General features: G+C 34.9%; 1 protein-coding gene and 1 long non-coding RNA gene across 3 annotated transcripts in view; both read right to left on the bottom strand.

Annotated features, from left to right (window-relative positions):
- The window catches only part of LOC310903007, a 91,001-nt gene extending 90,099 nt beyond the window's left edge, over nucleotides 1-902 (bottom strand). For both annotated transcript variants that reach the window (XR_014587224.1, XR_014587225.1), the window contains exon 1: nucleotides 166-902. This is a non-coding gene — a long non-coding RNA (uncharacterized lncRNA). The remainder of the gene's footprint in view (nucleotides 1-165) is intronic.
- Nucleotides 903-7,367: 6,465 nt separating this feature from the next.
- PBLD (phenazine biosynthesis like protein domain containing) lies at nucleotides 7,368-21,170 on the bottom strand. The gene is made up of 9 exons (XM_083845492.1): nucleotides 21,031-21,170; nucleotides 18,884-18,983; nucleotides 17,495-17,593; nucleotides 16,836-16,945; nucleotides 16,654-16,683; nucleotides 16,077-16,165; nucleotides 14,696-14,874; nucleotides 12,846-12,908; nucleotides 7,368-7,984 (listed from the first exon to the last, which is right to left on the bottom strand). Exons 1-9 carry the CDS (start codon nucleotides 21,112-21,114, stop codon nucleotides 7,872-7,874), a joined length of 867 nt encoding a protein of 288 aa, XP_083701618.1. The 5' UTR covers nucleotides 21,115-21,170; the 3' UTR covers nucleotides 7,368-7,871.
- Between the last annotated feature and the right edge of the window lie 66 nt (nucleotides 21,171-21,236).

Raw genomic sequence — 21,236 nt, forward strand, 5'->3', positions numbered from 1 at the left:
TATGCATATTTTTACTTATTTAAAAAAAAAATTAAAAATATGATAATAAGATTATCTTTCCTTGCTGAAATTTGAAACTTTCTGAGAGATGGCAAGGATCATAAACAGAGATAAAAGAAAAGGAAACATTAAAACAGATTGTTGTATACATATATACACACTTACTTTTGTATATTCACACAAACATATATACACACATCTTCATTTTTGATGGTACTTTACCATTACATTCTGACTTTATAATTAAGCTGTTATGAAAATTAAGTAATCCACATTCAATTTAAGTAAAATTTACACTATTAACTATAAGGCCTGATGTTGCACTTAATGCCTTCCAACTTAACTAGGAACTTCGGTAGCTATATTGTTTTGCATCCTGCCCTAGACAGATGAGCACACAGCATACACACATATAACACATCTGCTCTTTTGTCCAAATGGACAGCAGGACGCCACAGAGGTTTTTCCATCAAAAGAAATGCAATCCTGAAAGATTAAGACGTTCTATTTAGGCACATAGTAACATGTGATGTTTCAGATTTTCAAATCTCCCAAGTGTCACATTTCCAAACTCTAATGAATTAGATGTGACAGATATATTCTAAAAGCTAGTACTAGAGCTGGCTGTGAATAAAGGAACACTTAACGTAGTGATTGGTCATATATAATGCTGGATTTAGAATGCACAAAGGACAATGTTTCCCATGAGGTACAAGAGAACAAAAATTGATAAAACCCAAATAGAAGAAAAGCAAAAAAATCACTTCATCCAATGTATATAGAACAAGGATTGAGTATTCAGTATCAAAAAGCTTCTTATATGTTTTATTGTTCTCCCATGAAGCTAGTTGTTTCTCTTCGTTCCTTATTTAGAGATACTAAGAATCTCAAGTGACAGCATTGTATCAGATTTTACTGGCATTTTCTCTTGAATGATCCAAACCTGAGGTTCAGGAAGTTTGCTCAGCCTTTGTTAATGTTGTGGTAAAAATTTCAATTAATTAATTAATTATTCGGCTACTCCTGTTAAACAGATGTGCTTTTAAATGTAGAAAATAAATGACAATCTTGTTTATTTAATTGCACGTGTCATCACCTACTCACAGGCTTTAATTCCTGATGCAAAAAATGTAGTAAGCCAGCTATGTTTTTCTATTGCAATTGGTCTTCTTCATATACTTTTTGATTCATATACAGAATCAAAAAGGTAAGTATTACATTGTTTTTCCTTATAGCTCACAAAACATCTGAGCATGGTAACAACTATACTTTTGTAATCCAGACTGGCTGAAAAATATGCAGTGAATAAAAGTCCTATCAGTTAAAAAAATCAGTGATGCTTTTAGAATCAAACACCAGGAGAATTTTCAGCCCAAGTTCTACAACATCAAAATGTTGGGAATGTAAACTTTACAGCAATAGCTACTTAATCTAACAGAAAAAACAACATGATCCAATACCTGGAGCACAAAGTTCAAGAACCATGAACTGGAAACATGAAATATATTTTCAACAGAAAACACAGACATTTCCTAGACTTTTTACTAAGAAATAGAATAGATTCTTCATAAACTTACGTTTTTATATTAAATTTGGATGTCTTTCTACTATACCCAACTCATAAAGTATTGACTTTGGTGCATAGATTACTTTGTGGAATATTACTGTCTGTGATATGAATTCAGGTCAACAGATTAGATAATGGTCTTACACCTACGCATCTATGAAATGCACTTACCAAAATTACCTAATAATCCAAGACAGAAATCTGAAGAGTCTGAAACTACAAAGAATTCTGGCAAACCATATGCAAATTCCCTTACTCTCTGTATCTTTTTCTATAGGGAAAGCACATACCTTCTTTAAGCCATTCAATGCAAATCAGTCATTCATAGAACAAAGGTGTAAAATTCAAATTGATCAATGAAAAGAAACAAATCCAAATATTTTACTGATATCACGGAAGCTCAGAACATGTCACTGCAACCATCACTTGGTGTCTTTCTGAGTTTTGCATTGGATGGGTGACAAAATAGGAACACAAGCAGGTATCTATTTTTATCAGAAGGATTATTTTATTTTCCAGAAAGGATTTTAATGAATTCTTCTGTAAAGAAAAAGGATGAATTAATTAGATTAGACTCAATATATTGTATATGGCTTCTGCATAGGCACACGCTGGATGACATGAGAAAGTTTGTCTCTATTAAGAAAAGACCGGTATGATCAGTGTCAGGTCTCAATACGAGAAGTAAGATGACTGGAAACAGTTGAGAAAAGAAAATGAATATAGAGACTTCATGAACTCTTTTATTTTTTCTCAGCTGGCAGGAGATGAAGTCATTTTGAACCATTTTACAGGTCAAGATTTTGCCTTCTTTTTCTCTACCTCATAATCCTAGGGCATAGCACAGTTTAACCCACACTCCTAGTTATCAGGGAAATGTAGCAAAGGTTACACCTCCTGAAGTACATTTGTAATTCTTCCTAGAACTGCCTGACTGTACTGCATTTCAGTCAGTGCTAGTGCTTGATAAGACAATTAAATCCTTTGTTAAGAACTTCTGAAATGAAACAAAAGCATCAACTAATTGGTATTCTGACTGGGACTAATTCAAAGGTGTCTTCTAGTACCTTGGGATATGGTGTGCTCTACTTCAGAGAGAATCAATCAGCCAGAGATTGATGAAGGGGTGTTGAGGTCAGGTTTGCAAACACAGAGCCATCTGCAGAGTCTCCTGGGTTGGTACCTGCAGCAGAGTAATTTACAGGAGCAGGTGTTTCCTTTTAATCTACGTGTTTTTTTTTCTGCTGAAATTGTAACTTTATTGAGAAAATGCATGCAGTCGGATATTAAGAGGGTACTTTGTCTATTGATGTTATTAACTGCCGAAGTCTCTGAAAGCTGTAGTTAGCATACCCCTTAAGAACATGGAAAGAATGGAAGCTGAGATATTAAATGCCTGTATCAATCAATCGTGTCTTCAGAAAGTTACTACACATAAACATACTGAAGCCCAAAAGGCTGGTTTTAAAACAGAATGGTTTTGTTCAGAAATTTGTCATTTCTTTCTGAATATGGGTGACTGAAAATATCATAAAGATTATAATGTATTTGTATTTATAGCCATAAATATTTATGGAGAAAGGAGCCCTTCTGTAACAAAATAAAAATCCAAGAATTCCAGCTGTAATTTCCCACCTGAATTGAGCTTGGCTGGATTGGCATTCAAGTAATACCCCCTTTGGTCTGGATCCAAAAAGCGATTTGCAAAGCATCAGCAGAGAACACGTTTGGATTCAAATTCACGTTCTTGGCTTCCTCGTACCTCAGACACTGATCCAGCTCTGCTATAATCTACTTAACCTCTTCTCTAGCCTAGTATCTCTCAACCTACATTCCCTGAGCATCCAAACTGTTAGAGCATCGTTAACTTCAGCTAGTGACAAAACTGAGGATATGCCCATTAAGTTTTAACTCTGCTCACACGTTAGTCTCTATGCAGGCAATACGTATTTTCTGCCACCTCACAAACCCACTTACTCCGTACCCTACAAATTTCTTTTTCTTCGTAATTTTTGAAGTGTTCTTGAGAATTTTCTTGGGTTTGCTTAATGTATTTTATCCACCCTTTAATTTTTAATAGGACAAAAATAACATATGGGCTAGTGGTTTCTTGGTTTGGAGGTGTAACAAAGAAGTCACAGAACAGAGGAAAGCGAATAAAATTTTTGCTTATATGACATTATAACCAGGTACTGTCCTCTTTTGCCCTTAAGTAAGGCAAAACCACAGCAGTCAAACCGAATCTCTCACTAAAGAAACCAACAAAGTTAGAAATGTTTATAATTCAATGTTTTAGTATTCTGCTTACTAAGTGTGAACTAAACATCTTAGGTCAAAACTGACCTCTAGCCAAATTTTCTTACACATTTAAACTATCTGTTATAATGACATTTTCTGTTGTACCATTTCTCCCATTCTTTTGTAACTTTTTACTTATGGTTTGCAATAACTTTTAGGGAAGAAAAGTTGGAGAGTGACTCAGGAATTGAAAAAATTTCTTGTTCTGTCTTTTTGTATAGGACTAGTAATAATTTTAAAGACAGATCTACTCTTCTGCAAGAATAAATAAAAATTCCAGACATCAGACTCAATCTGATTCTTTTGGGAATTTCTCAGTTTTTAATTAAACTAATTTAATTTTTACTTGATCTGGCATCACCCTTTATTTTATTTTTCTTTTTTTCTCCCAGGAAGTTTCCCTTCATTTCTGGCATGTTTCCCTGTCACTATGATGAATATAGAAACAAAGAAATCTTTCATTTCCCAGAAATAACTGCCTCTTCTGTTGCTAATTTTCCTTCCTGTCCCTTATGGAAAACATGGCTCCTGTCTATGACCTCCAAGTGTATGTATTTGTGAAATATTTATTTCAAATTTTTGAAAATTTTTCCAATTTTGGAAGCTTTTCGATATATGCAGTCTATTCTCATCTAGGTAACACAGAAGAAATGCAAAATATTCTCAGGAATCCTTTAAGCATATCCATTAGATGGCTTACTATAAACAAAAATGCCTTCCCATTTCCCTTTCTTCCTTTTTACTTACACATTCATTTCTATAGCAACAGACTTAATGATTTCTATTGCTCAGTTTTTATTTTTGTAACTTATTTTGCTTCCTTCCTCTAGGTTATGTACTTTTTTTGGGCTCCTACGTGAGCTTTGTCTCTGCAAAGGCAGACACCAAAGAAGTGCAGAAGTGCACTTAAATTTTCATGTCTTGGCTGCTGGATACAGCCAGGTATTTACACAAAACTTGCAGTGACTTGTAATGGTTTTCTGTCAGACACTCTCATGGTAAATAATACTTAAGCACACAGGAATTTCCAGAATTGTATCTTCCCTTTGAAGCATTTGTGCTTGCTTCAATGCATCCCTATGCTACAATCTTACTTAAGAAAGCAGCATGAAAGAGTTCTGTAAACTTGGGTAGCCGAAACACTAAACAAAGAGACACTGCATTTTTCCAGCCTCCCATTTACTACCTTCACTTAACTTTTGACTCAACATTTTAATTTAATCAAAATTACACTAAGCTTACACTAAAGCTAAATATTTTCTTGGAAAAACATAACATTCCTAAATTTTATATTGATAACTGCATTAATATTATAAAACTTGAATTAAAAAAGAGGGAAGTCCATGATGACGACATCTGCACGAAATTTTATAGCCTTCAAACATTGTTTTTAGAATTACAAGGACATAAAACCTGTACTGCTTAAGCTGAAGATCAATTTTCTTCACGGAAACCTACCTTTACGTACTATTTCCTTTCTGCATTTTCCATGCTTAATTTAGCTTAAATTAGTTAATTTAGGTAATTAACTTAAACATCATTGTATTTCTCACTTTTTGATGTTAAACTCATGCAATTTTGAGTCACAGTTCTCATTTCAAGTGTAATGGACGTTTGATGTGGTGCCACAGTAACTTAGCAACTATCAAGTAGCATTCAGGACTTTGTTCAAAGTTAAGTTAGTTATGTTTCGTTAACTATATACAGCTAGTAGAACTACCAGGTAAAACCTTTGAATGAAAATGGGAGAGAAGGGCACACAAATTCAAAATAATTTTGGAAGTGCACACAACCTATTTTTTGCATTAGAAAAGACAGACAAAATTTACTACTGATTTCCAACTGATTTCCTTTACTGTTCACTGAAAATATGCAATGTATTAAAATAAGTCTCAGTGAGTAATTAGGATCACCAGGTCAACTACACAATATTAACATAAAGTTGCTACTCGGAAAATCAATGCTCTTTTTTCTTGCCACTCTCAGCAGCCTTGCTTATTTTGCATATGGTTGCATGTTTAATTAGTGATCCTTCTGTAAGTGTCTGCAATTAGCACAATGATGATTAATAAAATAACTCCTTTAAAGCTCCATTTAGGCAGCAGAACTGCACAATCAGGTATAATTAATTCATCATTAATAAATCATGGCTGATTAACTAATCTGTTGATTACAAGCACATTACTGCATAGTATCCCACCTGAGCTCTGGTGATTTTTCTACCCTTAACACAAAGAAAGACTAAGTAGCAGCAAAGTATAAAAAGAAAAAAAAAGCATCAAGCCACAAGTATACTGGTTTGGTCAGGAAATTTAGATAGCAGATATAACTAAAATTTACATGGCTTGGTTCGTTAGTAGTCCCCCTGGGTAATAAATAAGTAAAATTAATATTTATTAAATGCAGACATGTGAACAGTAATTGTTTCTTTAGTTCATTTATATTCCTAAAGTGCTGGGGTGTTTTCAAAGCACCTCAGATTATGAGATTCACTCTTTGCACAAGCCAGCAGGAAAACAAGTTTCCAGTATTGCTCCTCAAGTGAATCCAAGTCACTACCTGGAAAGTGATCATTTTTCTTTACGAGAAGGCAAGGTAAAGGTGACTGCAAAATATGCCATCGCAACATTGCTGCTGAACTGCCGTCATTCCTGTGTCTTGCACATGATGATTCCATGTTTGTAAATCAAACATCACATCCCTGATCTTCAGGCAAAACTGAATACAGAACATGCATTTGAACTTGGAAATCCGCTTGCCGCCTTACTCTAAATCTTTGAGGTACATTTAAATCACATTTTCAATATGTAGCTGAGCAGCTACAAGAACCAGAAACTTTTATTTTAAATGAATCCTAGGATTCTCACACTGTTACTTGCCTTCAGCTGCTTGGGCTTAAGTAAAATGTAAATTACAAGTTGTGATAAAATTCAAGATAGCTGGAAAGATGGTAATTTGGCACAACTAAGTTCCTTATCATTTATAAAGGACTGCATATATACCCAGCTGTTTCCACAGTATGACAATGCCTTTGAATTTAAAATCGGTTATCCTGAAAGATCACAAAGAAGAAGAACTAATTCAGTTTAGGATAAAAGTGATTTGGAATGGAAAACAGATTTTAGCTAAAGTAACTAAAACAGTTACTTATTAATAAATAATTTTTAATATTAATAGTTAATTTAATTATTAATAAATCCTGAGAAAAATAAGAACACAAATGGAAAAAGTGACATCTGAAGCAGTATGCTCTATGAAGAACATTACAGAAGAAACTTCTAATTTAGGAGCAAATCTTCAGTCTTTGAAAAGTAAATATTACAGTAACCAATAAAGTTTTCTTTCTTTAAAATTTCAGCTACTTTTAAGTGTATCACTATGTCAATCTCTTAAATCTTTCTGTTAAAACTTTAAACTATTGACTAAGCAGCAGTACTATTAGCCACTGCAACACCATTTGTCTTTGGAAGATACTGTTCATAAAAGAGAACCATAAAGCATATTTTTAAGCCTTTTATATTTGCTTCATATTTTAATTCAAGTAAATTAACAAACATGAGGAACATCTCAAGATGTGGCAGAGAGGATTTTTTTCTTGGAAGGATGACAGTCAGATTTTAAGGAGAATAACTGAATACGGAAAAAGTTTGATTGTTTTATCCATCAGGTAAGTTTACAGATCAATCCAGGAGGCAGAAATGGCTTTTAAAACATGGAATTCGGAAACAAATAAAATAATCATTTTAGAGCAGAAAAACAAGAGAGCTGTCCTTGGACAGTTTCTGAGATTAGTGCACACATGAAGTCATCAGATGAAAGTGAAGAAAACAATACCAGGGTTCTTGAAGATTAGAAGTGAGCGTTTTCAAGTACCTTCTAAAGGCAGACAGTAAGTAATCAAAGATTTTTGATGACCATGGTGATTCAGTGTCTAGAACTAAGATATAATCAACACAATAGGAATAATATGAAGGTGTGAGAGATGAAACTGTTAGTATCAGTTTCTTCATAAAGTCAAGTTTCCTTTCAACACAATAGCAAATTGCCCCGTAATTTCAACTCTTCCATCATTACGCAGTGAAATCTTCAACTCTCCTCCACGGCGAGAACACTGAAAAGCTAAATAGAAACAAGAATTCAGAGTTAAAATTATAGTATATAATAAAAATTATTTTTTTAAATGCATGAAAATTCAGGCTAATGATACCTCTGTCTCCAGAAAGCAAGCAGCATCAGGTCAGTCACTGCACCAGAGACAACCTGGATGAATTGTCTTTACAGATGAAGATTAGCTGAGGGTCTATCTCAGACAAGAACTTGACACATACAGAATGTGACAGAAGTACTATGTAGTAGTACTAAGTACTATGTAAGTAGTACTAAGCAATGAAGGATGGTTTGCTGTGGTGTAGCCAACTAAGTTTCTTTTGCATATTTAGGTATGTCTTGAATGCACGCATTCATGGAATAGACAGTTTCCATAAGCAAGAAGGAAGAACACTTATCTGTACAAGAATAGAGAACCACTTTTCTAGTACTGAACTACAATTAGATACAAGGTTCAAAGCATGTTTTGGGTTAAAGGGTAAATAAACATGAAGTAACTAGTGGGAAAAGTCTACGAAGAAACATAGACACTGCTTCAGCTGTCACAAACTGAGAACAAATTTTTACGTAGACAGGAACAGATATTGATTTATATAATCCTGAAAATATCACTTAATACAGCCAGATAAAGTTTACAGAGAATACCTTTCCACCCATGAATAATCACAAAGCTCCATTTTTGCTGAAACTGTTTAAGTCATATTCAGGTGGGAAGATAATGCTTAGCTAGCATGTTGAGTCCGTAGTCTTGTTTCAGTAGTCCAATTTTAGCTGCATAATTACTTGATCAGCAAATGCTCTCGTTAAGAAGTCATCTTGCAAAGGTTAGAGTTTCATACCGTTTTGTTTTTGTAAAAGGCTGTAAACGGACGAGACAAGCCACTGATGTTCACAGTCTCCCTACTCAATGAAATTCCAACTACAAAGGTTTCTCAAAGCAAACAACCTTTTCCTCACAATTCCTCAATTTGTAATTGGGTAGAGACTGCATTTAGTTCCTGGCAGAGTGCAGGATCTCCAACAGATGGCACATACACCGTATGCTTTAAGACGGTTTCTCAGCCACAGCTGACAAGAAAGCTCTTACTTACACCAGGATATCAGATTCCCAAGGCTCCAAAACCGGTAAGAACAGGAGCTCTATAATAATTGCTACTGATACCTTCTGGTCTTTATTTATAGAACTACTGGCTATCATTTTTAACTTATCAGAACAATACCTATTTATGGACTAATAACTTCAATTAGAATATTCCATACCATGATAAATTTGATAAACTGTTATTGCCAAGTGTGGTTACACAGCTAAACCCTCCCCACCTCTTTGTGATAGCACAGTTAAAGAAAAGAGCTAAATTATTTCATATCTTCAGAGGTTGCCTGGTTTTTGTTTTTCTTTCTTTAAATGTGGAACTAGTGCTGTATGTTTCATGGCAAGATTACTGAGGCTATTTTGATACTGGTCCATTTTATTTTACTTTCAAAGAAACCTCCAAAATACAAGGAAAAAAAGACAAAGATTTTATGCAAGCCTGTATATAAATGGTACTTTATCTTTTCTTTCTCTCACACAGAAACAATGATATTTCACACTGTGTCTGAAAGGAAACAGACCTGCATGGAATATTTCATTGACTAGATGATTTTATTTAATAGCAATGTCTTCAGAGAGATTCAAGCATCTCTGATGTGCACACTCACTTTCTGGATCATGCAGTTGTTGCACATCCTTCCATGTGTGGATTTGCCAGGAATTTCTCATACTACACACACTATTCCCAGTATAAATACAAACACGTACATTCTGATCTGTAGAAATAATATATCACAGCTGAATTCAATGCCTTAAATTCTTTTATGATTCACCTGAGAGAGGGGAAAATTTCAAGAGTATGTACACAGACTGAACTTTAGCATGCTGATCTGCACCACTGTCTTCAGAAGGAGGCCAGTGACTTCGTGCCAATGTTAACCTATTGTTTTGAGGAACTTCTTAGAGTAGGTGCATCTAAATGACCAATGGTTACAAAATTTGAGGACTAATGGATTTTCTTTGTGATGTCCTGATAAAGACATCAAATCAGCAACAAGTGCCATTCTTGAAAAGATATTTGTTTTTAGAAATCACCAGTATTTTGGCCAAAATTCTGATCCCTACAAAAGGACTGTTGAAAAAGCATTTGTTCCTAGGCCTCTTCTAGGTATCACTTAAATGAAGTTAATATCTCTAAGAAATCTTCTCTAAAAAAAGAAAGTGGACAAATCTACTGACTGATGGAGGGAACCACTTTGGCAGAAATGTCACACTTCTGTATAAATCTAATGTAGTCCTAGGAAAAGAGAACATCTACTAAAACTAAAAGCAGTGAATTCCATCAATCTGTATGCTGAGATTAACTGGGAAAGATGAAAGCTGTGACTGTAACTGTGCAGAACTCTTCACTTCACGAGACTTCAAATCAGCAGAAAAATAAATACACGTTTATTCCACCTTATGAGGCAACTTATTCAAAAATTGCGAGGAGACTAAAAAGCTAACAGACAGGACCTTATGTTGAAAGAAATTCTGGCAAACGTTTCTAAAGGATGATCTTACAATTGAAGTAAGGTCCGTTGCCCCCCACCCCACTCCCCAAAAAATCTCCCAACTAAAATTTATAGACCTGTTCTGTATTGGAAAGGAATCACAGAAGTTAGAGGCAACAACAGGAACCACACAATAAAATAATTTAGTTAGTTGAAATAAAGAGGTACAGAAAAGACTCCTCTAGCTTTACCAAATACAAAAAAAAAACTGCCCTGGATCAGGCCCCTTCTCTTTAAAATAATTTGGAAAGTCCTGTAATTTGTCTGGATATATCATATTGCTCATGTAGGTTTATAAATATCATAAAGCTACTTGAAAGACTGGATACAGTGACAGTTGCTAAATACTGTAAATATTGTATTCATTAGCAATTAAAATCTAACACCTGATACGACAGGTTATTTTTATTTAAAATATATTTCGGGGACTCTTCAAATGAAAAAAGGTAAGGACTGATAGTGAATTCTCATTTAACACAACTTAAACACAAGAATATTTACATACCTCCAGGAAAACTGATTAAAGCATTTTACCTTGTAAAAAAGAATTGAAAATTCTCTTTGTATTTGATGGGAGTTGTCAGTGTTTGACAGTTTGGTCTAATAAAAATAGAAGAGAACCTAGACACAGGATATTATGTCTGATACTTCAGCAGAGATGTAGCTGACCTCCTCCTAGAGGTCCCAAAACTCAGAGAGAACTGACAATACATGTAATGTTCTTCGTTTTTATACCATTTCATATCTAATCTATTTTGGAACCAACAGATCTTTCATTTGGAAGAAAGCCGTAATTCTTGCAATAAAAAATACCAGATATTACAAAAGCTGTTGTGAAAGTTCCTAAAGAGTCAAAATATGCTCTTATTTATAAATTTTTGGTGATAAGTTATCTTTTACAAATAACAAAATTACAAATGGAATTTGTACTTGCTTGCTATCAGTAACAGTTTGTGTATATAAGTAATCAACCACAAATACATTTGCTACTTTACTAGTGATGTTTTTAGTAACCTGTAAGACAAATATATATATTTGCTGCAATATTATTTACTGCTGCTACTACTGATTACTGCCACTACTGATTTTATTTTTATTTAAATATATAATATACACACACACTTTCTTTTGTGGTAATAATGTGAAAAAGCTTAATATATACTTGCTTTATTATTCATAAGAAGACTTTCCAGTGGCAATTTATTTTCACCTGTACTAAAGTATTTTTCATATACGCATGAAATATGAAAAAATCTAGCCTATGGGAAGATGGGACTGGTTTTTTCCCCACTAAAAATACTAGGAGAGTAGATTATAGTATAAATTGCCTTTGCTGCTTGAGATAGTTTCTCTGAAAGAGGAAACAGCATGGCACAGATGAAACAAATGAAAACATAAAAGTAGAAAGTACCATATAAAAATACAGACAGAATTTGTGTCTGATTGTTTAGAGCAACACTGTTGACAGGTGTGAAGGAAGACTTTCAGCACCTGACATTAAAGACTGAAAACATCAAATCTTATGAGAAACAGCCAGTCCATAAAGATGCAATACCAAAGACAGTTGTTCTTCAGAAAATATTTTTTTCCTCAACTTTATGATAATTATCACAGATCTGTATGATGTAAATGCAAACATGACCTTGGAACAGACTGATAAACGTTTCCCTCAATCCATGATGGAGAAGGTCTCAGTCACTGTGGATTATCATGCCAAGCTATGGAGGGCTAACAGATCCTTTAAAGAGATTATCACTCAGAAAAAGTCCACTCTGAGATTCATTTGGCTAAATATAGGAAGGCTTATATTCAAGGTGGCTGTTTGGAAAAGCATTTACTTTTACAAACAAGGGTCCATTCTCTGATTAGACTAAATATTACCAATTGTTGCTAAGTGCACAAAAAAATAGTATTTCTAACGCAGTCATCGCCACCCACTGAGAGAGACAGAGGACTACTAGGATATCATCTAAAGTTTACCAAGCTTCAGCCATGATGAAAGGTCATGACAGCTAAAATACAGAAGCTGAGATCAAAAACTAACGAGAGTTAGGATCCAGAACTGACACTTCAGATTCTATGCAAACATGATGTGTCACGTTAGTAGGCAGGAAACAAAGCAATTTTTTAAAGATTATCTCACACAAAATTATTATACATTATTCTACTCATGATAGGAAAATGGATAGGGAGTTATTACTATATTTTGGGGTTATAATTTTATTTATTTTAAAGCTGGTAGCTTTTAAATAAATGGACAGCTTTCCAAGAAAACAGTCCCTCTTACCAAGCATTTCTGTCTTCCCCAGCTGCTCTGACCAGTAGCTGCTTAAAACAGCATGGGCAGATCCTGAAAAGAAATTAGAACATAAAGTACAGAATTACATTAGAATCACTACTGTGAGCTGTAGTGAGCACTGATTCAAAATGTAAATACCATATACAAATCAAGGGGCACCTGTGTGCACTTAAGAGTAAAAATGCCTAGGAGTCTGCAGAGCAGACAGAACCTGAAGCTTTGGCATTTCACTTATTTATGATCAAGCAGTATTACTTCCTCATCCTCTGACTTCACTGGAAATTTTGCCTAAGGGCTTCAAAACGAGGCTCAATTGGTAGGAATAACAGATACTACAGATTAAAACACTTGAGCCAAAGTATTCACTTTTGGTAAACAAGTGAATTTTCCTAACAATGGAATCTCAAAATATTAAGCTTAATAATACTATTCATCTAAACATAATCTTATTCAATTAAACACAAACAGCTACCCCCCCCCCCCCCCAAAAAAAAATAGATCTTGGATTCTTGGATTTATTTTTTTTTTTTTTAAGAATAGGTGGATAGAAGTCAATGTGCAAAAAAGAAAGAATTCCCTCTCTTAACAGTTTTCACAAGCAAACCTCTGGGGTTTTTTCAGTCTTGAACACTAAGTATCAGGATGTAACTCATGGTGGTCTTTTAAGGTCTCACTACAGCCTCTGGTAGACCAACTCATTGTTTCCTGAGTGGCAGATGGCTTAAAAATGTAGAATGACTTATTGGATTTTTAACTGGACATGCTGCTTCAGTATACATTAGCTGCTAGGGACAAAGACACTCTGCTGGAAACCCAACTGTGAACTAACTATAATTATCAGGCCTCTGGGACACCAGGACATGTAACAACTAAGAAATTCTCACAGAAGAAAGATAATACAAAGTCATAACACTTAAAAGTACAATTCAGCAGTATAATGAAGAGATTTGTTTCTATAAAAGAAAGGGCGATTGCAAATGCAAGACAAGCAACTGTGAGCTACAAGCCTAGAAGAATCACAGAGATTCAGGGAACATGTAGCTTTTCCTACATAAGAATAATAATAATCTTCTCACAAATCTTAAGGAACGAGCTCTGGGATCAGATACATCCACCACTCTGCCCCTGGTTTAACAGGAAAGCAGGACTGCAAGTTTAATAACTGAAACATGGCCTGTATTTACTTGCAAACCTTTCTGCTAGAAGAGCAGAATAACTATCGTTATTCCAATAAAGACCTGCTTCTATTTAGCAAAACACTTAATGAGTATTTCTGACTGAGTTCTCATCACACTAGTAATTAACCTGTGATTAAGGGGTACCTAAGCAAATAATATTACTTCAATCATTCCGCAGCAAATATTATCACATCTACGGAGCAGAACATCAAAGGAAGACTTTGAACTAGTGTCTCTGCCTCTAAAAATATACCTAGCTAAGTTCTTACAACTTGCAGCACTGAGAATACACACAATAAAATGTTCTTAAACCAGGAAGTGCTTTCAGCTGAAGCACAAAAAGAATAAACAACACTGAAAGAAGTGGATATGAACTTCTGCAGTACTTGCTCAATACCAAAGCACTCTGCTGCTTTTCTGTAATTGTAATACTTCAGGGAAAAGATCTGAAAAAAAAGAGGCAGGAACATCTGACCTGGCTTCCTGACAGCAGGAAGCTGATTTTTTCTGAATGAGTTTGGCATCAGTCAAAGTTTTCCTGCTGTCCATAGAAAGCAGTAATTTATAAGAGAGACTCTAAAGTACTAATTAATGAAGTTTAATAAGAACGTTTTAACTGAATTGAAACAAGAATAATTCATCTATCATGCAAATACACACCTGTAACAGGGTCTTCCAGAACTCCATACCAAGGTGCAAAATATCTGGAATGAAAATCATGTCCTTTATCTTTTCCACTGCAGTTTCCCTTAAGAGTGAGTATGAGTCCTTTCACCTTTCCAGTCTTTTCCGCTGACAGAAATTGTTGAGCGTTCACTTGCAGTTTTTCCAACACAGACCTTGAATTTAATTATAGAGTATTTTAAAACTTCATTTCACATGAGTTCAAGTATTGAAAAGCATCAGAAAGCTACAAAACTGTCTTCTCTACACTCTCAAAACAGCCACAACGAAGTGTTGGAGCAAAGGATTCCTAGCATTGTTCTCCCAATGTCTTTCGATATAAGACTACCCTGAATATACTACACTCCTAGTAAGCAGAGAAAAAAGGCCAAGCCATGTATTTCTTATTTCTGAAAACAGAAATAAAATGCCCAGAAAAAAAAAAAAGCTCTAGAAATGTACACTTTCATTTCTATTTTTCCATCACTGGACAAAATATTTCACCACTACAAAATGCAAAGTGTAAGCACTCCACCTGCTTCCAGAAAAAGGAAACAACTAATACTATTCAGATCTTCAGAGAATTGTAAAGCACTCTACAATAGTCTCATTTCTCTCAGCCTCTATGAAGCTGCAGATACCTCCCTAAAAACTGAAGTCTTGAAAGAGTAAAAATACTGAGTATTCAGCTGAATTTTTTTTTAATCTCCCCATTACCTCACTCTATAAACAGTAGTTTGGCCAAATTTTAAGTAAAAACAATTGCAATTTGACCTGATTAAAGAATTCAGGCTTGGACAATATATATATATACATATACGTATAGATAGATATATATATATACACACACACAAATCATACTCAACAATGAAATTCAGGTCTCTGAGATTAACAAATGCTTTGAAATCAATTGAATTGGAATTTCCTCTGTAAAGCTACTTATGATGCTGTAAAGAATGTGTAAGCAGATTACAGTCAATTAGGCATGTGAATCCATGGCATTCTGTCGATGTGTCTTCTCTCACTATGCAGACCTCTACAGCTCTACAACTAATAGTTCTTCAGTTGTGAAGCTAGACTCCCAATTTCTTGCTAGGTTCCTGGACCACTTTTGACTCAGAGGGATGGGGAAAAAAACAATGTTAAAAGTGCTTCCTACATCTCCCTTTCTTGAAGATAGGTTTCAGATTGATCTTGTTTAGCTTTGCTGGTTCTGTAAGCTCACATGGGAAGATTACAGAATTATTTAACATGAGAGTTTAAATTAGAGTTTTTAATCTTTTGTAAAAGAAATATAAGTGAGCCTAGCCTATAAAGAAGAGTGGTTAAACGAAAGGAATCAATTTCTACATGCTTGCTTCAAAAAAGTATCACAAACCTTTCATAAGCATCACTGAGGCGGACCAGGAGCTTCTTTGTGTCAGGAGAATAACGGAGATCTTGAACGATCATGTCACCAACAGCTGCCTGGCAAAAAGAGTTAAAGGAACAAAGAAAAACAGAGTCATCTGAATATAAAATATCTCCTTAAAATATTCCTCAGACAAATTCTCTGCTAGAATAGGGCTCATGCAAGGTCTTTGACGCAGCCCTTGAGAACACACATGCAAGAAAATTAAATTCACTAAGTGCATGAATGGATATGGGCAGGTGCCAAGAGCTTGTCAACTTGGAAAGAAATCCGGGAACTATGAACAGGGCAAGGACACCAGAGTGCCCTCACACACATACACTGAAATACATGCCAAGCACCGGCAGTGGAAGACAAAAAGGTTCACTGCAGCATTTTGGAGAATTCCATTTCTTGAATTGCAAGACTCAGGAGTTTTCAGGTTTTATGAATTTCTATGAAGTACCTCAAGCAACGTGATGTTGTCACTATTCAGCCATTTTAATATATAAAAATAAGGATAGCTAATTTAAATGTATTTCTAAGAGCACATCTCTCTACTTACCTTTATTAACTCTCCTACTTCCTCAAGTGCCTAAAGCAAAAAAAAAGAAAGAAAAACTGTAAAAGATAGAACATGTATGCTATACAGCTATCCGGCTACAGATAGGTAGATATACATACACCCATGCAAACATAAACACAGGCTTTCCTTGAAAGCCTTTTATAAATAAAATTTTGACTCACCTGTGGGTAGGTTGAGTAAAGCGGTAAGTCCAGGACAATATGATCTTTCTCTCGTCTCGTTTTTAATTCCCCACTCAGAGTAACAAAAGTAAGAACTGAATTTGTATTTTCTAGAGAGACATAATATTGCAACGTTGTCAAGCATAAGAATTTAAATCTAAATTATTATAGCTTTTAGCCTAGTACATTCAAAAAAGTTAGTTATACAGCTAAAAACCTAATAGCTGCAGTAAACCTGTATTCCAGGAAAAAATTCCCAGCTAACTTAGTAAATAAGCTGCTGAGGCTAATGAATACAGCAACTGCCAGTATGTCTTTCCTGTATGTACCTAGAATAAATGGGAATTTCCTTTTATCAGAAACAGAGATATTCCCTATTCATCAAACTCTACTGTACCTCTCCGAGATGGCATTTGCATATTTAGCACTAGTCTTTAACAAGAGTGATGGCAGGACATCAGAATCCTAAATGCAGACATCAGACTACAACCTTACAATTACAGAGCAGTTGATAAACAAAAATACTGAAGGTATCTCCACATTTGTTCTCTAAATGTTCTGAAGATTTAACCGCTTTTGTTGTAGAAAATAATCGAGATTTTCTTAATTAGAAACAAATTTTAATGAAAAATTATAAAATGAATAGCTTGTAAACATACTTTGTATGTGAAACAAAACAGCAGCTGAGGCAAGTGTAGCATGACCACACAGAGGAACTTCATTGGCTGGAGTGAACCATCTGAGTCCAAAGCAAGAACCTTAAAAATAAAGTTTGTTATTTAGTGGAAGAGGATTTTTTCCTCTTCAATTTATTTCAAAAACTTTATACAGAGTAAGAACATTTAAGTCAAAATGCATGTTATAATCAGTCTCAGTCTCAAACACCCTTTTAGGAATCTATTTTGTACTAATTTTTGGAATAGCCATTGCTTTTGAGCCAGGACTACAACTTGAGTCTACGAACAGAGGAAAGCTACTTTGTTATAACGACAAAGAATTTGCAGAGCAGAGAAGCTCCTTGCTTACAAGTGTGAAACAAGATTTTTCCCCATGAATAAAACACAATGAACCAGTAAAGAGTTTTGCTGGTATAATGGAATCTATACCTCAGCTAGATCAGTTATGAATTATTTTGTTTAAACTACCAGTTAACAATGGTAAAAGACTAATGTATTCTAACCATTTATTTCACTAAAAATTTGATTTCAATTGGTTGTTAAAAAAATCAAAAAATCAAAGATAACTAGATACTAACACAGTACCTTAATCTGAAATCTATCTTCAGGATAACACAGCTGCAAAGTGAGTAGAATCAGCAAACTGATTCATCTGAAAACTAATCCACAAAGCAATTCCGATTGGGCTCTGTGTTTGTCTGATATTTTCTGCCTTTTTCAGCATCTACCCATTTCCTCACCCCTCACATATACAAGCCCTACCAAAGAAGAAGAGTGAATTCCATCCACTCAAACTGACCAAATAAGCAGCCTAAAGTGTTTGTTTGTGCAATTCCAGATTCCTTGTTTTTGCTGGAAACCTGTTTTTTCCAGTACTGGCTCCACAGACAGTTTCTAAGACTTCGTGCAAACTCAAAGAACAGCTTACAGTTACCCTGGTGATGATTTCCTGAACAGCCAAGCCAGATTCTGCTCACTCTGCAGTCCTGTGCATACAGAATAAGCTCTGCCTCTCTTTTCCTGGCTGTATAATAGAATTATCTCAAGAGATAATTAGTAGAAGTATTAATTGAAGGATCTTTGCATAGCACTTTCAGATTTTCTGTATACAACTTGCTTACTTAGTGAAAGATACTAATACAAATGTTCTAATTTATGAATGTTTGCATATTATAAAATGAATTTGATATGCAAAACAAGTACTTTAAAGAATCCATGTGCAAAAAGCTTAATATTATTATTGTAAGATGCAACCCAACTCCAAGATTTTGCTTTTGCTGTCTTACAAATTAGCTTATTCCTTATAAATGAACCCACAGTATATTCTTATTCTTTTGAAAGCAATATTGGTGCTTAAACAGAACCACTCACTTTTAGTAAAGTCATCTGTAGGGTGCAGTTTTCTGATGAAGGCAGTTTCAGAAAGATTCATTTCTGTTGCGATTTTTTGGTGCAAACCTTCATCCAAGTCCTAACAATGAAGTGACAAATCCATTTAAAAGCAGGCCATAAAAAGCAAAATCAAACTCTGTCAAACAAATGCAGTCATCCCAATTTTTATTGTAATAAAGCAGATTCATTTTTAGTTCAATTTTTTACTTTAATTCATTTTTTACTTTGACAGTAAAAAAAAAAAAAAGCTTTTCAGCATAAAATAGGTTAACTAGTTCAGTCACTGTACACAGGCATTTCCAGTATATATTCTGTAAGTTCACAAATCCTTGAACTATAGGAAGAATAAAGTTACAAAAATATTAAACTCAGCCATTTAATGAGTACATCTTTTTTCTTAATTATGATGAAAGTCACACTGAAGTAATTATGAACAATCAAAAAATAACAATCAAAAAATAACTAAAACCTCCTTCTGTAACTCTGAAAAATCAATGTCAGCAAAGGGTATGTAGTAACGGCTAGGGCAATGGCCAAGGCAGCTTATCAGCACTTACTGCTGTACCTTCAATATTGCTCTTTGAACAACAGGAATAACATGCTAAGTCAGTAGAAGCTGAGAAGAGATAAACTGAAAAAAAAACAAAAATGCTGGGCTCACTACATTCTGCTCTAACTGCCTGCAGGTTTAAACCAGTGAACATTGATACTGGGACACATGAGCTGTAGTGACAGTATGAAATTTCACTTAACCCTTGTTCCATTGTTCTTTCCCCACAATTATGCAGACTGGCCAGGTATAAGCATTTGGTCTTCAAAGTACAAACGATGATGTACTAAGTGGACCTGAACAAGTCCGAACTCTGGCGGGTTGAATTTTGCCCTGCTAACTTTACCTATTTCCCTTAATAATTTTAATCCTTTAAACCAATGATCCCACATTATAGATATGAAACAATTACCAATGGGCACAATAGACCTGTCCTTGAAGAGTTAATTCTATACAATGAAACAACATCCTAACCTTTTACAGTACCAATAGTGTCTCCTTTATTCCAGGAAAATAATTCTTGCTATTAATTACTCCAAAGATACCAAACCAGAACACTGACCAAGAAAACTTTTTATTAATATTAGAATTCTATTGAAATACTGCCATCCTGTGGCACTTCTGAAACACAGAAAGAGTTTGCTTTGCCATTCTTGCTTCACTCGCAACAGTTTTTGTAAAGCATCTGCTGAGCCTTTGAAGGGAACAGAAACATTGCTGTTACCTGCACCATATGTTTTTGGAGCTTAGAATAAAACTATTAGAACATCAGCTTTAATATGACACTAAAGCCCCTAGCCCTTTGTACTGTAAAAAAAAGTTAAAACTTCAGCATGCCAAAGGCGACATGCAAATTGCCCTCTTAATACATTGATGTAATAAAGTAAAATTAATACAAAAATGCAATTAGAAGCTTTTAACTTTAAGTTAAGTTAGTCCTGAGAGGGAGCAGTTAGATATCAGAGGGCTACAATGCCTCTGAAGTAAGATACTCTCTATCACAATTTTAGCTGAGCTGGTTAAGTATGCTATATGGTACAAGATCTAGACAGGATTACAAAGATTTAGGCAGGATTCATGTGGTCAAAATAAGGTACTTCCACTGACTATTTATATTTTTATACTTAAAATTTGAACAAGTGATACCACACAAAAATACAAGGTGTATAAATTTCTACTCTTATTTAGTAACTAGGTTTTGGTAGAACTTGTCAACAGCATATCAACTTGAACCATTTGTTCAGAACATCTTCGTGAAGAGAACGACTGCTGTTGAACGCCACAGAACTACCAGGCTGCTCTGAAGTACTGCAAGCTGGCTGCTTAGACCTGGCAAAAGCTGAGCCCAGCACGTTCAGTGACCCAGATCCAGTCCTACAGGTTCCCCTCACACACACTTTTCTTCCACAGGAAAAGCAAAGAAACGAATAACAAAACTTCAGTCAACAAGAAAATTATTGAGTATTGATTCTGTTATTCAGTACCGAGCACTCAAGTCAGGAGTGGTAAAAACCACTGCAGCCCCTCATACACTTTTTTTTTCAACTTACATTGACTTTTTTTCTTTTAAACTTACATTTTCGAGCAGACAAACTGCCGCAGGGTTTCCACAAAACGGCCGGTTTGTAAAAGCATCAACCGTAAAAATAGGAATCTGCATTGCTGCTTGCGCCTATTTAGCTTTACGCTGATTTCCTCGGTGCTTTCTAACCCGTTCTACCCCCTGAAGGGAGCCCAGCTCTGAAGTTAATGTTTCCCTACCGCCAGGAGGAACCAGCGGGG

Source organism: Anser anser (assembly GCF_964211835.1).
Source record: "Anser anser genome assembly, chromosome: 7".
Classification (NCBI taxonomy): Eukaryota; Metazoa; Chordata; class Aves; order Anseriformes; family Anatidae; genus Anser; species Anser anser.